Source organism: Hoplias malabaricus, chromosome 1 (genome assembly GCF_029633855.1).
Source record: "Hoplias malabaricus isolate fHopMal1 chromosome 1, fHopMal1.hap1, whole genome shotgun sequence".
Classification (NCBI taxonomy): Eukaryota; Metazoa; Chordata; class Actinopteri; order Characiformes; family Erythrinidae; genus Hoplias; species Hoplias malabaricus.
Window position 1 is genome coordinate 38,322,977 of NC_089800.1, and position 16,229 is coordinate 38,339,205.

Genomic DNA, 16,229 nt, shown 5'->3' on the forward strand with positions numbered 1-16,229 from the left:
GAAGCAGCGTTTAGCTGAGTTTGAAATACTCTTCACTTTTTATTATGTAATGGCGCTTTAGTTTTTTTTTTCTTTTATTGTATCTTTTAATTGTTTGAAACATATTAATCACACTTTCCTTTACTATGTTCATGTATTTTCTTTCATTGCACTTTTATAAAAAAAACTCTAAATTTATTTCTCTCTTTTTTACTGTTTCTTTAGACACTGTAAAGCACTTTGAAGTGCCCTTGTGTATGAAAGATGCTCTATAAATAAACTTAACTTGCCTTGCCTTGCCATGAAACGATCTTGATAACAATGCAGTTTCAAAGTGCCCAACCATGGTGCTTCTTGCTTTTTGATTCAAGCTGAAAAAATTACAAAAACCTGTGGATCAGTTCATTTCTACGGATGGGCTGGCATTGCCCACAGAGGAATTATTTGCCAAGAAAAATGTTCTTGTTATTCGTCTGTGATCTACCCACATCGAGAAATAGAAATATTAGCCCCCCACCCAACATTTAGGTGGCAGTCCAGCAAAATTATCTAAATACCTGCACAAAGATCAAATGGATGCATTTGGATGAGTTTAGTTAGTACATTATATAAAGTATACTTTTTTATTCTTGCTTTTGTAGATCTGGTGTTTTATAAGCACATTCAAATTTCACTACACGGAGAACTAGCATTGCCTTTAACATTATAATGAACTCATTTCATTAGTGAACTTGACTTTAAGTTTCTTTGAAAAACAGCTTCTTATGTTCACCTTCTTCACAGCAAATTCACCCGTGTTAGATCAACACTATTAGTGTTATAATTTAACACTCTCAGTATTAACACTAATAGTGTTGATTTAACACTGAAGAATTTGCTGTGTTCTTTTCTGCTGCCATCCTCACTCACTTTTAATATGAGGCTTGCACAGTAAGCCTCGAATGTAACTGGAAAGTTTTCCTTCCAGTTTTGGCGCCGCTCACAACCAAACCTACCTAGACTCACGTGAGAGCAGGGAAAGGCACAGCCAATCACACTGACCATATGTTTTACCGGGAGATAGAACTGGAGTAGAGGACGTAATTTAACCTTTTCTGCACCTCTAGATTTTAGACGTTGACAGTTTTTTGTTTTGGTTTTTGATGTGATGGAGATTCAATAACCGCTGGACATGGGTGGAGACACGTCATCTCCGTCCATGCTCATTCTACGCATTTGCTACAGCCATTCAAGAACTAGCCTCCCTCTACAACACTAACAAACGGACAGCTAAGTGACCGGACAAGGTCCCGTGACGGCGGGTATTTCTCCATAAATAAACCTCATTGTTTTGTCTGAACAATCGGCCATTTTGTCTCAGTTTGAGCACTTTGCGGTTCTAAAGATTCAATTTAGACCGCGTTAAAAAAAGTGACGTTGCCTCATACACAGAAAATTCTCCAGTGTTAAATAAACACTATTAGTGTTAACTTAACACTGGAGAATTTACTGTGTACTCGGGGATGTGGTATATTTGTGACAGGTTACTGCCACACCACTCCTTCCATTCCCTCCATCAACCTCTCTTGTCCACGGCGCCCGTATTTACGAGCGATTCGATTCAGTTCACCAAAACCATTTTTTATATCGGAATTTTGCGTCTGTCGAATCGAGTCAGTTTTGTTCTCTTGTCCATGTACAAATTCAGAACCTTAAGACCTAACAGATAAAGCCAGAATTTACACATAACATATATGACTGAAATGTTACAAGACTACATGTTACAATTAGTATTAGCCTTGTGTTAATAAAAGCATAAGCACAGTAGCATCGCGTAGAAAAGCTCGATTCACAAATCGGTTCATACGGAAAAGAGTCGATTCAACTGAACGGTTCGTTGATGAGTCGATTGTCTCTCCTCTCCGCTCCTTTTTCCCGTCGCTCCATTTACGCCCCTCTGCCCGTTATCGGCGCTCGGTGGAGTAGAATAGAAGGAAGAATGTGCGGAACCTTAATTGTTCCTGTCGGAGATTTGCAGTGAGATTAACTTGCTCTTGTGGTAACGCAAGAGGATGCGCGCGAGCTGAGAATCCTCCGGTGGCAGGCGAAGAGGAGGCGGTAAGGCACGGGAATGCGCGCGGGACAGCTTTGCGGACACAAGGCTAATGGAGCTTCTCGCTTATAACTCTCATTTTTAATAAACTGTTAGAGCATATTTTAGATTCGTTTTTGCTACAAAAACCACAGCAGGGGCAAGAGGGAGTAACGTTACATGCGCAGTGTGCTCCATCCGCTGATGAGTGGGATTCAGCTACATCGGAAAACCATGGAGCTTCTCTCTCCATTACTGTGACCTCGTGATATTCAGGAACCAATCAAAACAAAGCATTAACGCTCTCATTTTTTACAGTACCAAACACATACACAAAGCAAACAGCAGAAGATCTGTAGAGGAGCTGAAACCCTAAAGTACGAAGAAAGGATAGGAGGGGAAGGGACGTGAAGGAAGGAGAGGAGGCAGGAGAAGAACAAGTAAAGAAAAGGAAGAAAGAGAAGGTGAAAAAAGAAGAAAATGGAGGGAACACTCTTGGCCTTTCAGCATAACCCTGGCCTGTCGGTGCTCTTCTTCTCTTTGGTTTTCCGGGTGGTCCACCATCTCCTGCGCTGTCTGCCAGCCCCCAAAGTGGTCCAGCTGGATGAGGTTCTTTGCTGGAAGTGGAGGAACCTGTGTGTTTCTCTGGTTCATGCTCTTCTGACCGGACCGTGGGCCATCCTCTGGTGGGTGACAACTACCTGTTCTACTTCAAGGGTCAGCAACAAAGACTAAATTATAGATGTAAAAAAAAAGAAAAAAAGACTGATCTGTTTGTGAGGTGTTTGGTGCGTTCTCCCTGTACCTGCATAGGTTTCCTCTGGGTGCATCTTGATAGATGGATTGGCTATACAAAAGTGTTCATAGGTGTGAATATGAGTGTGTTGCCCTGTGATGGACTGGCGGCCTACCCAGGGTATGCTCCTGCCTTACACCCAATGATTCCGGGTAGGCTCCGGACACAAACTAAACAGGATGAAGAAGTTATTCAGTTATTTCAGTATACAGAAAATGAAGGAATGAGTCAATATTCAGATCCAAAATGAATTCTACAAACTAAAATTTATAGCTCCTAAGCTGACAGATGCTGGATGTACTAAGAATTTAAACCAAGATCATATAAGTTATTTGGTTCTTAACTAGTTTATTCACCTGATGTGTTTTTGTAATTTTTCTCTGGCTGTATTTTTTCTTGTACTGCAATGATTATTTTAAAAACCAACATTTTTACTTCAGTAAGGAGTAAGGCTTTTCTGCCCACTTCTGTACAACAACTTCATTTGTCACCAGAAATTTATGATGAGCTTTCGATCTTAACATACACACATGGAGAAAAAAAAACAAAAATATTAAGACCACTCAGAGATTAAGCAAATAACATTGTCTGTCAGTTCTGGACATTCTTGTGGACGTCAGTTGGACATATGTCATTCTTCCGCAACAGGGTATTAGGTATGTAGTCTTAATGCTTTGGTTCATCAGTGTATTTTGAACATTCATGGCAGACATGCATGCAGGGCATTTCAAGACCTAATATTTTTTATATGGTAAAAATTGAAATATTTTCAACATTACATATAATCGCAGGCTGTTCTAATGGTTAAGAGTACTCTTAGAAAAAAATATTAATTTAATTTGTATAAAATGTAGCATATTGGCTCTTGTTCCACTGGCTTTTCCATCTAAAAGTGCTTTAAGCAATGTATCATTGATTGCCCCAGTAACCTATAATGTCATATTGGGAATTCTGGGATTTATTTGTCATCCTCTTGTTTCTCTGCAGTGTGTGTCTGTGGCCAGAGACATTAAATAACCTCCATTCCTACTACACACCAGTCTCCTACCTACTTATCTGTGTTTCATCAGGTTAGTAACAACTCCACGTCACCTACGTTAACATTAATTACATATTTATATCTATCAACATATTTAACAGCTGTATGCCACAGTTATTGGCACCACTCAGTAAAGATGCGCAGAAAAACCTACAGAAGTGATCTGTTTTTCAACCATTTGATAAGCATGTGGTTAATATTTTTATCTAACACAGAGTACATGTAATAAATTACCACAAATCACTCAGAATTAATACATATGGCCATTACACAGTCTTTTGTAATGCAGCAAATAATAATAGCTGTGCTATTCCTAGGATAATTTTTTATGTTATTATGTGACTATAGTCTACAGTTTTCAAATTATGTTGCTTGGTACGTTATTGCTGGACCCACTCACTATATTTTAAACACACCTACACAGTTTGTATTAGATGTCCTTTAATCCTTTATCAGTGGAAATAGCATGTTCTTGGTTGGATATTTTGGGTTGGTGGACTAGTCAGTCCAGCTGTTGCACTGAGATGTTTATAAACTCTAGCAGCGCTGCTGTGTCTGATCCCCCTCTTTCAGCTCAACACAAACTAACACCACCATCATATCAGTTTACAGCAGTGATAAGAATGGTCCACCAACAAAACGGTCCTTTGTGAGTCCTGACCACTGATTATATTAATAACAAATACTTTATATATATAATATGTCAGGCACTATATATCCCAGACAGTGACCATATATCGGTCCACTGGCATAAAAATGCTGGCACACCACTGACTGTAGACCACTGCTGGTCCACCATCGGACCACTCAGATTACTGTCCTGTACAGGATATAACTAATTTTTAATCTTCTCAAACAGCTATGAGAGATAATGAGTATAATAATGAATATAAGACTGATATAAAATGATTATGCTAAAAATGTTGACACTGTGTTGGATTAAAATTATTTACTAATCTTATTTATAAAGAATAACAAAATAACTTAATGACAGAAAAAAAATTTAATTGGACTGTGAATGGAAAAGTGCTAAAATGTGGCATTTTGTCTAAAACCTGTTTAATCACCAGTGGTCCGCCCAGAAAACGCTGTGCAAAACACTAGTGGACCTCCAACTTTGCCCTCAGTGGGCTAACAGTGGTCCGCCTTGTTGTTGCTATTAGGGAAAGCCAATTATACACATGTATGTAAAGCTGACATGCACCCTGTCACACTTATGTCTCGTCTGGTCCGTTTTCTTAGCACATGGCTTTGTTTTGTTATTTTCCATGTCTCCGTCTTTGTCTCTGCCTTCGTCTCCGCCTCTTTTACGTCACCCTCGTTATTTGTGTCAGGTGCGTCTCGTCTGTGTTGTGCATTTAAGCCCTCTCGTCTCACTTCCTCTTGTCGTTCATTGGTTCTTTGTTACTTGTTTCGTTCGAGTTGTTCTTTGTTCCTTGTTTCGTTCGCGTTGTTCTTTGTATGGTAGTGTTCTTTGTTTCTCTCGCTCGTTTCTCTTGCGTGTTCCTCTTGCTCCTTTCATGCCCCATTCATGTAGTGTTGTTTAGCTTGCCCTGTTTTCTTGTCGTGTTGATTCGTGTTTACCCTCTAGTTCGTTTGTGTTTGTTCTTGTTAATAAAGTCTGTGTTCTAAGCGTTTGCGTCCGCCCTCCGTCAGTCTGCACCCCTCGCCCCTAACACACCCTGTGCACCCGTGGAAGATTATGGGCACATAAATTCACTATACAGTGGATAAGATGTGGGTAGACATTCCACATATTCTTAGTTATTTTCACTACTTTAAGTGGCTCCCATTGCTGTCACAGGCATTCAGTTCAGCACACAACTTGTGTTATCTACATAGCAAACCTTGACCACAATATTGGGAGGCTACATATGAGCCTAAAAACATACTCGGTGCAAATTGTGGGCTAGAGAAATAAAAAGGCCCCCCTGCACTGGTTTGTGAAGCAGAGGAACAGTATTTTCTGAATTGCTGGAGTACCATCTATATATAATGATATTTAATGTGCATTTATTTGTTTTCCAATTCTATTAGAATATTTCTCAATATATTCATTAATTGTTGACCGAAGAGGAAACATTCTTAAAGCCCCTGGGAACCCCATTTTGAATTTTTTTTTTGTATAATTCTAAAATTGGGATTTATGTGAAACATTCAACAGTTTAAATAAAAAACACAAAACAGAAATATGATAAATCTCTCCTCAAAAATGACCAGTACTGTTCTCCTCTCGATGTAGAATGGGCAGTCCTAATAGTTGGTAATGCTTATGTCACTTTTACCCTGACCAATCACAAGGCTACAATATCCACTCCTCCTCTCTGAGTCGAAGAGTCTAGTGAGCTAAAGCTTAGGAGCCATTAGTAAACGCATTACCTAGCTATCCAGCTATTCACCAGGCTATGGGTAGGGAATGAAAGACATAAACAGTGCAAACAGATCACAAAGCAATACAGAACAAGCCTGAATGGATTAAGTCTGAGTACAGCAGAGATAGCAGCAACATTCCATCAGCGTGTTTAACACCGTATCAACGGAGATATCAGCCGTATTTGGCCAGCGCGCAGAGCAGAGTAACAACGGGAAAGGCAGACCCACTTGGTTGGCAGTACAGCAGAGATAGCAGCTACATTGGGCTGGCATGTACTGTAGCAGCGGGGATAAAAGCCACACGCGGTCGGCAGTACACCAGAGTAGCAGCAATAGAAAGCACCAATTTGGAGACACTTTAGAAGGTATCTAGTTCGTACAATTATGTTAACATATAATAATATAAATAATCACACAAAACCACACCACAGACACATAAAAGACGTCCATAGGTTTGTACATGAACAGCTGTATAATGGCAATTCTACAAGCCTGTGCCATTTTATTGTGTAATGCTATCTTGTGTAAAATGACAACCGTAGTTCATAGTAAAAAACCCAGTGACTGCTGTTTCTCGAGGCTGTGTGTTAACATTGGTTAACATGGTAACATTAACAATATTCTGTTCTCCAGTGATAGAGAGCTGTGAGTCATTAGTATTGGACCACGCCCACACTGTTCTCAGAGAGCTCTGAGGAGCCTATTTTGGTCATTTTTGAGGAGAGATTGATCATATTTCTGTTTTGTGTTTTTTATTTTAAATTTGTTAAACGTTTCACATAACATACGTTTAGAATTATACAAAAGAAATTTCAAAAAAAGGTTCCCAGGGGCTTTAACTCTATTGTATATTGCAGTAACAAGATTTTTATAACACTTAAATTGGCTCATTTGTTTTAAGCTACGGTCACACTAGATAACTGCAGTTCAAGTTGCTCTGCAAAATGTACAGGGCTGGATGATTGACAACACAAAATGGTTAGCTTGGTTAACAGTTAATAATCAGTAAGAGGTAAACACTACAAAATATATATACACCATCTAATCCAGGCTACGTTTATGGTTTACATACTGCTTTATAATCTGATGTGATCATGTTAAATAAAATTTCATGCTTGCACATGGCTACAATTAGCATTTCCTCAATTTTCAATCTATAGCCATGCCAAGTGTGGGCAAATCAGCAGCGCTAACATTTAGGGACACAAATATCATTGTCAGTGTTAAGTTTCACTTGTGAAATTTATTCGCCCTGGATGTCTTTTGTGCACAACTGCTCACTGCATCAAAATTTTGTTAAAATAATTGCATTAACATTACTATTAAACCTGCAAACTAACAGATTAATTGAATATATATGGATATATATTAGTAGATCCTCATACCATGTTGGTCACTGGCCCTCTAGGACTATTACTGAAAGAGCTTCCAGTTTATTTGTCAAGGAATACCTGTGCAGTTGGTGTAAAACAGTATAACATTGATGAGATTAGAGGCTCTGATATTGTATGATCCAAAATATGATTCTGAATGGAACCTAAACTGATCTTGCATCATTGTCTTCCTATCATAGGATACTTTGTTCAAGACACAGGTGATATCTTGTTCTCTGGTCATGCCAAAGGATCATGGGAGTTCCTGCTGCATCACTTCTTGGTGAGCTGGTTAATCAACAGACACATAGTCCTTATAAAAGTGTCCACCTGGAGGGCCATCTTGGTGTCTTTAACTTTCCCCTTCATTGTTCAGCCAATTACCTGTCTGCACCCGTATAATGTCTCTGACAGAGGGCAGTGAAATATACTCAGTATAAATGATCCACTGAATGACCATATGTCAAAGAGTTTGTCAGTGCTCTATGTGAACCTCCTACACAGAGAGGTCAGTCGAGGTAAATGACACTGTGGGTGTACAGTATATTCTAAACAAAAGTCCCTGTGTGCCAGAGAGAATGTCTCTTCTCTCAGTCAGAGTATGACACCGCTTTTCTGTAAACAACAGTAAACAAAGCAGCAGCATGTTAAGTAACTCATTATATCACAGAGGAGTTTTATTGTCTGCAGACTCATAAACATAGATAAATATGTGGCTTCTCCTGCTCCTGGCAAATCTAAACTTTCACTTGTAGTTCAGGAACACTTTCTCAACAAAGTTCTTAATACAAATGAACATGGTCCTTCACATAAAAATTCTTTAACCTTTTACAGACTAAAGCTCTATGTGGACGGGATTAGTTTTACCTGTGGATGTGGGGTAAAGTAATTATTAATGGAGTATCTTGTCCAAATAGACTATTGCAGTCATTTTTCCAGAGTGCATTCTTCTGTTTCAGGAAAGATTCTGGGGCCTTTTACCTAATGTAAAGCAAGCAGTTAAAATAACCTCTGGTTATATTAATCCTTACATATGGGGGAATATTGCATCCGAAAATTGCAGAAACCATATTTTTCACAGGTTTCCTCAACAATGGAGGTGCTGGAGAAGGCATTTAGTGATGAAATATCTGAAATATCAATATTTGGTAGCCCTAGGCATGTTTTATGCACAATAGCAGCCTCAATACTGGTTATGTATGTGTGTCCTCCTCCTCTCAGCCCTATAGATACCCTGCAAATTTACATAATTTCTGCGTCAGACAAACTCGCCTCATTTAGTTCAGGAGACGGATCTCGACTCGACTGCTTCACGACGTCAGCTCGCTCCTCCGCGCTGGGTCATTCCTGCTGATCCCCATATTCGGTGCCGTGTTCGGCCTTTATCAAGCCCACTGAGCCTCCTGTTTTAAACTCGCTCCCGCCTCCACCCCTTCTCTACCCTTTTCTCATATTCATTTATCCAACGGGGGTCTGGCTTCATACGCATTCATAAGCCACACTGAACTCTTCCCCAAAAGACTTCTGAGTTCGCCTCCCTGTTTCAGCCTCTACGGGCGTGGTCCGTACTAGCAAAGTTGCCACTAAATTTTTTTTTTTATATATATCAGATATAATAAATATGTGATGGATTGGTAACCTTTTTTCCATTTTCTTGCCAATTATCTTTTTTTGAAGAAGATAAGGTCGTAGGGGGCTGGATATTTTTGGTGGGAGGGCTATTTTCAGAACAGTAGTGACAGTCTAAAAACTCCAGATCCACTGCTGTGTCTGATCCACACTGTATGACAACGTGAATCGAGAAGTCACTCCCTTCTCTGTTATTTCCCCCAAGATTTCTAATCCATTGCAAATCCAGCATAAATATAACTGACATCCTGTGGTAACATGATATTACCCCAGCTCCCCATGTAAAACTAATCTGTCTGCACAGGGCTTAAACATGTTTATTTTGTAAAATCTAGCATCCAAGTAAAATTCACAAAATATTGTTGACAGTAACTCAAAATTTCATTACATATTCTGAGCCCATAACAACTCACAAACTAAATATATTAAAATACACTGCTCAAAAAATAAAAGGAACATTTAAACAACACAGTGTAAGTCAGTCACACTTCTGTAAAATCAATCTGTCTATTTAGGAAGCAACACTGATTGTGAATCAATTTCACCTGCTGTTGTGCAAATGGAACAGACAACAGATAGAAATGAGAGGAATTAGCAAGACAGCCCCTATAGTGGTTCTTCATGTGGTGACCACAGACCATTTCTCTGTTCTCATCCTTTCTGGCTGGTGTTTTGGTCACTTTTGCATTTTGTCAGTGCTCTCACCCCTAGAGGAAGCATGAGATAGTGTCTACAACCCACAGAAGTTGCTCAGATAGTGCAGCTCATTCCAGGATGGCATATCAGTATGAGCTGTGGCAAGAAGGTGTGCTGTGTCATTCAGCACAGTGTCCAGAGCATGGAGGAGATACCAGGAGACAGAGCAGTACACCAGGAGACGTGGAAGGGGCCGTAGGAGGGCAATAACGCAGCAGCAGGACCTCTTCCACCTCCTTTGTGCAAGGAGGAACATTAGGAGCAGTGCCAGAGCCTTGCAAAATGACCTCCAGCAGGCCACTAATATCATGTTTCTGTGCAAACTGTCAGAAACAGACTCCATGAGGGTGGTATGAGGGCCCAATGTCCACAAGTGGGGCTTGAGCTTACAGTCCAACACTGTACAGGGTGACTGGCATTTGCCAGAGAACACCAAGATTATCAGATTCACCATTGGGTCACAGTGGTCTTCACGGATGAGAGCAGGTTAACACTGAGCATGTGAAAGAGTCTGGAGACGCCATGGAGAACGTTCTACTGCCTGCAACATCCTCCAGCATTGACCGGTTTGGCAGTGGGTCAGTAATGGTGTGGGGAAGCATTTCTATGGAGGGCCACACAGGCCTCCATGTGCTAGCTAGACGTACCCTGACTGCCATTAGGTACCTGGATGAGTACCAGGATGATCCTCAGACCCATTGTGAGACCATATGCTGGTGCAGTGGGCCCTGGGTTCCTTCTGATTCATGACAGTGCTAGGCTTCAAGAGGCTGAGGTGTGTCAGCAGTTCCTGCACGATGAAGGCATTGATGCTGTGGACTGGCCTGCCCATTCCCCAGAGCTGAATCTAATCGAGCACATCTGGGACATCATGTGTCGTTCCATCTACCAACGCCACGTAGCACCACAGACTGTCCAGGACATCCCTCAGGATCCCTCACAAGAACATCCCCCGTCACATCAGGAGCATGCCCAGACATTGTAGGGAGGTCATACAGGCACGAGGAAGCTACACACACTACTGAGCGTCATTTTAATTTTTCCACTGAAGCTGGATCAGCCTTTAGCTGATTGACATTGATCATTTTTATGTTATTTTGTTCTCAAAGCTTTCTATTATGTAATGAATCAAATGGAATATTTCATTCATTTAGATCTAACTGAAAGCAACATGACTTCACCTGATGGCAACAAGATGGCAGTGCCCTGTAATGAACATCAGTCAGTGACTGATACTGTAAATAATGTATATTGAAATATTGAAAATGTGTATGAAATTCATATTAAACACAACCCTGAAATAGACAAGCAGAAAAGAAGGTGATGATGATGATGAATTCATATTATTGTCATTGAAATATCTTATATTGCAATTTATATTGATATTGAATTATTGTCCAGCTCTACACTGTACCGGACCATTGTGGTAAAAAAGAGCTAAACCATGAAGCAAAGTCTACATATACATCCTCACCTATGGCCGTCAGCTCTGGGCAATGAAAGAATGAGATTAGACCCAGGACATGCTGGAGGGATCTCCCAGCTGGCCTAGGAATGCCTAGGGATCTCCCAGGAGAAGCTGGTGGAAATTACGGAGGACAGAGGTGCCTGGGCTTTTTTGCTTGCCCCGTTACCACTGTGACCCCGAAATGGATTAAGCGGAAAAGAACATGATGATAAATATACTGAAAATGAGAACAGAGAAGAAAGAGACCAGGTGAAAATGAAAAAAATCCTATGTTTCTGCATCTGTCACCACAAACAGAGGCTCATTATCAGCAGGCACTGAAACCAGTCGTTATGAACAGGGCTGTTTAGGTAGGGTAAAGAAAGTGATGTACAATTTGATCCTTGTGGTATTTAGAAAAAAGCATTACCTTTTGGAATAAGGGCCATAATATGTTTAAAATCAGCTTAATATTAATTTAACATACCAAAATACATATAAGCAATGGAATATCCTGGGCTCAAATGTGTATTTATTAGATAATAAACACCTCAAACTACACAGCATTTTTGATGATGCTGAAGTTAGCTTCCTATTCATATTTTATGTTCTACCTTACAGCAGTTGACATTACATTCAACCAGTTCTTATACAAATTTTCTATTCCACCTTAAATGGTCCAGAAAATAAACATAACATTAAACCATTACTTATTTAAATCACTAGTTCCACCATAATATATTGAAATATTGTATCTGTGGTTACATTCAATAAAACTAAATGTTGGCTGATTATTTGAGCATTTCATTCCACCTTAAATGATATAGAAGTTCACATAATATTCAAAACGTATTTGAGGTTCTTGTTTTGCCTTGAAATAATTGCATTGTTGCAGCAGTTTTGTTTAATAAAATAAAACAATGGCTTTTTATTTGAAATTTCCTCTCAGGCTTCATGCAAACTTAACACCTGGAGTTACAAATAAGTTTCTGTGGTAATTCAGTTAATAAACTTACAGACAAATTAAAATTCAGCCACATACAAATGACAGTTGTTGGTTTTTTCCTCAAACATACCCTTTAAAGATGTAGAGCTTCAGAAGGTACCCACAATCCCCTTTAAAGTAAAGGATTAAACACAAAGTAATACTAGTGGAGGGGTGGCACGGTGGTGCAGCAGGTAGTGTTGTAGTCACACAGCTCCAGGGACCTGGAGGTTGTGGGTTCAAATCTCGCTCCAGGTGACTGTCTGTGAGGAGCTGGTGTGTTTCACTCGTGTCCAGGTGGGTTTCCTCCAGGTGCTCCTGTTTCCTCCCACAGTCCAAAAACGAATGAATAATACTAGTAGACCTTTAGCAGTGTTTCAGCATTGCCTTTGTGCTTTTCCACACTGTCAGACGTGGAAGAACATCAGCCAAATAATTTTTTTGTACACGTTAATTTTTCATTTATTTTCAATCTTCTTCTGGCATAAAATGAATGCATCAGTATTTATCAGTTTAGAAATAATTTCAATTAAAAAAGCAGTTTTCTGCCGATACATGTATAAATATGATATACTGTGTCTGTAACAGGTGCTGTGGTGCTTCCTGTACTCACTGTACACTCAGCGTAATGTGACTGGAATGGTGATTTCCCTGGTGGTGGAGATTAACAGTGTGACTCTTCACACAAGGCTGCTGCTGAAACTGGCTGGAGCTCAAGCCTCACAGTTCTACCACACCAACAAACTTCTCAATCTCTTCACCTACGTCACCTTTCGCCTCGGCGCCCAGTTCTACGTCACCTGGTACCTCCTGAACAACTACTCTTGGCTGGAACACAGCAACTACTTCCTCCTCACCGTGATCCTCCTGAACACCATGATCCTCATCTATTTTTACAGGTTGCTAAGAGCAGACTTCTTCCCCCGCAGAAAGCTCCACCTTGAGCAGAACGGCACGCGCAGCAGCAGTTCCTCTTCATTCCTCAACGACTGACCATTCATCCAAGATCTTCTTGGGCCTGAGCGTTGACAGCATTACCCTCTCTTCTAACAGTTTACTTGGCCTGGTTCAATCAGCCTGGACGTCTGCATTTACCTCGAGGAAATCTCTAACTGCCCAGGATTTTCCTTCCAGTGTTGTGTGCTCAAATTTAATGTGTACTGTGTTGTGTAAAAGCTGTTTTGCCTTCCGTGTTGGGCCCTATGGACTGATTACCTGGTTGTCAACAAAGCAAGCAATAATGTAGCATTCGAACTCACATGCTCTGAGGAACTTGAAATGACAGTTCATGTATTTCATTTGACTTGCCCGTCAGTGTTAGGGTTAGCACTGTTAAATTTGACATGATTGGGGGTCATGTATGAGCTATAAGAGTAGCTTGCTAACTTTGGAAAATAATAACACTAACCATGTGCTAAAAAGCTGTATTCACCCAAAAATTACATGTGAATTTGCAAGTTATTATTAAAAAAAATGCAGTGTATATGATTATATACTCTTACTGTGATTACCCCAACAACAGTGAAGTAGTCCTGCTGTAATGCTGTAAAATACCCATTCACTTGTTTCTCCTTTATTTCTGACCTGTTATGACTTTAAATGATCAGGTATCATGTAGTATACAACCATTATTACATTATGTAATTCCAATGAATCAGGGTGGCACGGTGGCACAACAAGTAGTGTTGCTGTCACACAGCTCCAAGGACTTGGAATCGTGGCTTCGAGCTGTGGCGACTGTTTGGTGTGTTCTCCCCGTGTCTGTGTGGCTTTCCTCCATGTGCTCTGGTTTCCTCCCACTGTCCAAAACCATATGTTGATAGTTAGATTGCCTACTCATAGGTGTGAGAGTATTAGTGAAAGTGTGTGTGTTGCCACCCTTTCTAGTGTGTTTTCCCACCTTGCACCCAGTGATTCCAGGTAGGCACCGGACCCACCGCGACCCTGAATTGGATAAGCGTTTACAGACAATGAATGAATGAATTACATTGAATCAACATTGTTCTGTAAATTACAAACGCACGTTCATTCTGTTTTTCAGTTACTGTGCCTCAGGTAATGACTTCACTTCTTCAAATTAATGTGGAGGATTGTTGTAGAGAGTGGTTGGTGAAGTAGGTAAAGACTAGGATTCAGTTCTTAATTTGGGTCAAGCACAGATCAGTAAAAACTACTATCAGTGGACGAGACACATTAGATATAACTTTAGGGCCGAACGAAACATTTTCTTTAATGTCAAAATCGCTATTTGACTGAGTGCAATTTTTGTTGAAGCCTATATTTTACATACGTTTTAAATGGGACATTTTACTTGTATAACAAAGGCAGCCAAACTCTTTGATGTGTATACATGATATCAATCAAAACTAAATGACAATCTGGCATCAGACAGTCGGTCTGATTCAGGGTTCAACATTAAAACTTAAATCTTCCTTGTCTTCTTGATGATGATAATAATAATAAAAAGTATAAAATCTGCTATTTAAATTGCAATCGTATCAGTCAGAAAAGTCTCAGTTAGATATTTTAATCTCGTTCAAATCGTTCAGCCCTACTTTTTATCACACTGTAACTGAGCATTTCAAATATGACAAGTAAGAAACGAGTATTTTACAGCACTAATATTACAATATCAACAGGGTTCTTTATTGTTTTGGTGATAATAACAGTTTGTATCAGCTGTAATTCATAAAAAATGATTTTGCAACCACTAGGAAAATGACATTTAATTCATGATGAAATAGAATTTGTTATCATAATTATGCCATATATTATTTTTATAATATAATTTAACAATATGTAAACTGATACCAAATTAGTATCCAACCTAGAAGAGAAACTACTCATGCTACTGGGCATCCATGCCCCATTTGTCTGATTCGCCATTTTTATAAAGTCATATACATATTGATATGATGACAGAGCCTTAGGTTCATAAACAGAAGAATTACTTGGCAGACCACCAGCATCTTTTCCAATTAGGCATGCTGACTTGCAGATGTTTGGTCAGACATTGTTTTTTTTACATTTGCATTGCAGACTTTTTGTGTAATGTTTGAGAACTCATTTTATGTATTTAGGTCAAATTAAGTGATCAACTCATGTCAGGATTTAATGTGATTTAAAATGCATTTCTTGAACACAGAAATGAAAAGTATTGAGACCTAGCATTGAGAGAGATGGGACAAGCTAGGGTAAAAATATTCCCATAAAAGTAATGTCCATTTACTGTGAAGCTAAACCATATTTATATAGTTTAGCATGTACTGGATGATGCATAAATCTATGAAACGGGAACAAACAAACAGCAATCAGTGTTGTTTTTGTAGCACAAAATAAGAAAATGTTAAAATTACCTGGGGTTAAAAAAGAAAAAAGCCCCTCTGGTGAATTTTGCATGAATTTGAATGTATAGTTGAAGTGTCAAATCATTTCTAGTCTTTGTATTTTTCTGGATATTGTGTTATTAATCAAACTATGAGACTAAAAACTGAAATTAAGGACTCTATTCATTTCTGTCTTGAATATATGACACAATTTTAATAAACAATGAAAAAGGACATTGACAGTAAAGTAGAAACATTCCAGTTTTTTTTATTATATACTTATGGTGATTATATTACATACTAATTATGTGTACATTTCTTTATGACAATGATGGTTAATGTTATTGTAGCCATTTTTGGTTAATCCTTCAGGTAGTTGCTGCCACCCAGCTCCAGGGTCCTGGGGTTGTGGGTACCATCCTCGCCTAGGGTCACTGTATGATGTGGTATGTACTCCCTGTGTCTTCGTGGGTTTCTTCCAGGTGCTCCAGGTTCTTCCCACAGTCAGTAAAAAC

The 16,229-nt window shown here is 39.4% G+C and overlaps 1 protein-coding gene across 1 annotated transcript; it reads left to right on the plus strand.

Moving 5' to 3' along the window:
- Positions 1 to 1,784: 1,784 nt before the first annotated feature.
- On the plus strand, positions 1,785 to 15,931 carry LOC136708192 (TLC domain-containing protein 1-like). The gene is made up of 4 exons (XM_066682546.1): positions 1,785 to 2,736; positions 3,834 to 3,916; positions 7,832 to 7,914; positions 12,977 to 15,931. Exons 1-4 carry the CDS (start codon positions 2,531 to 2,533, stop codon positions 13,379 to 13,381), a joined length of 777 nt encoding a protein of 258 aa, XP_066538643.1. The 5' UTR covers positions 1,785 to 2,530; the 3' UTR covers positions 13,382 to 15,931.
- The last annotated feature ends 298 nt before the right edge of the window (positions 15,932 to 16,229 follow it).

Coding starts and splice junctions, on each gene's coding strand:
- LOC136708192 (XM_066682546.1), top strand. CDS start 2,531: ATGGAGGGAACACTCTTGGCCTTTCAGCATAACCCTGGCCTGTCGGTG. Junction 2,737..3,833: donor GGACCGTGGGCCATCCTCTG/GTGGGTGACAAC, acceptor GTTTCTCTGCAG/TGTGTGTCTGTGGCCAGAGA. Junction 7,915..12,976: donor TCCTGCTGCATCACTTCTTG/GTGAGCTGGTTA, acceptor TGTCTGTAACAG/GTGCTGTGGTGCTTCCTGTA.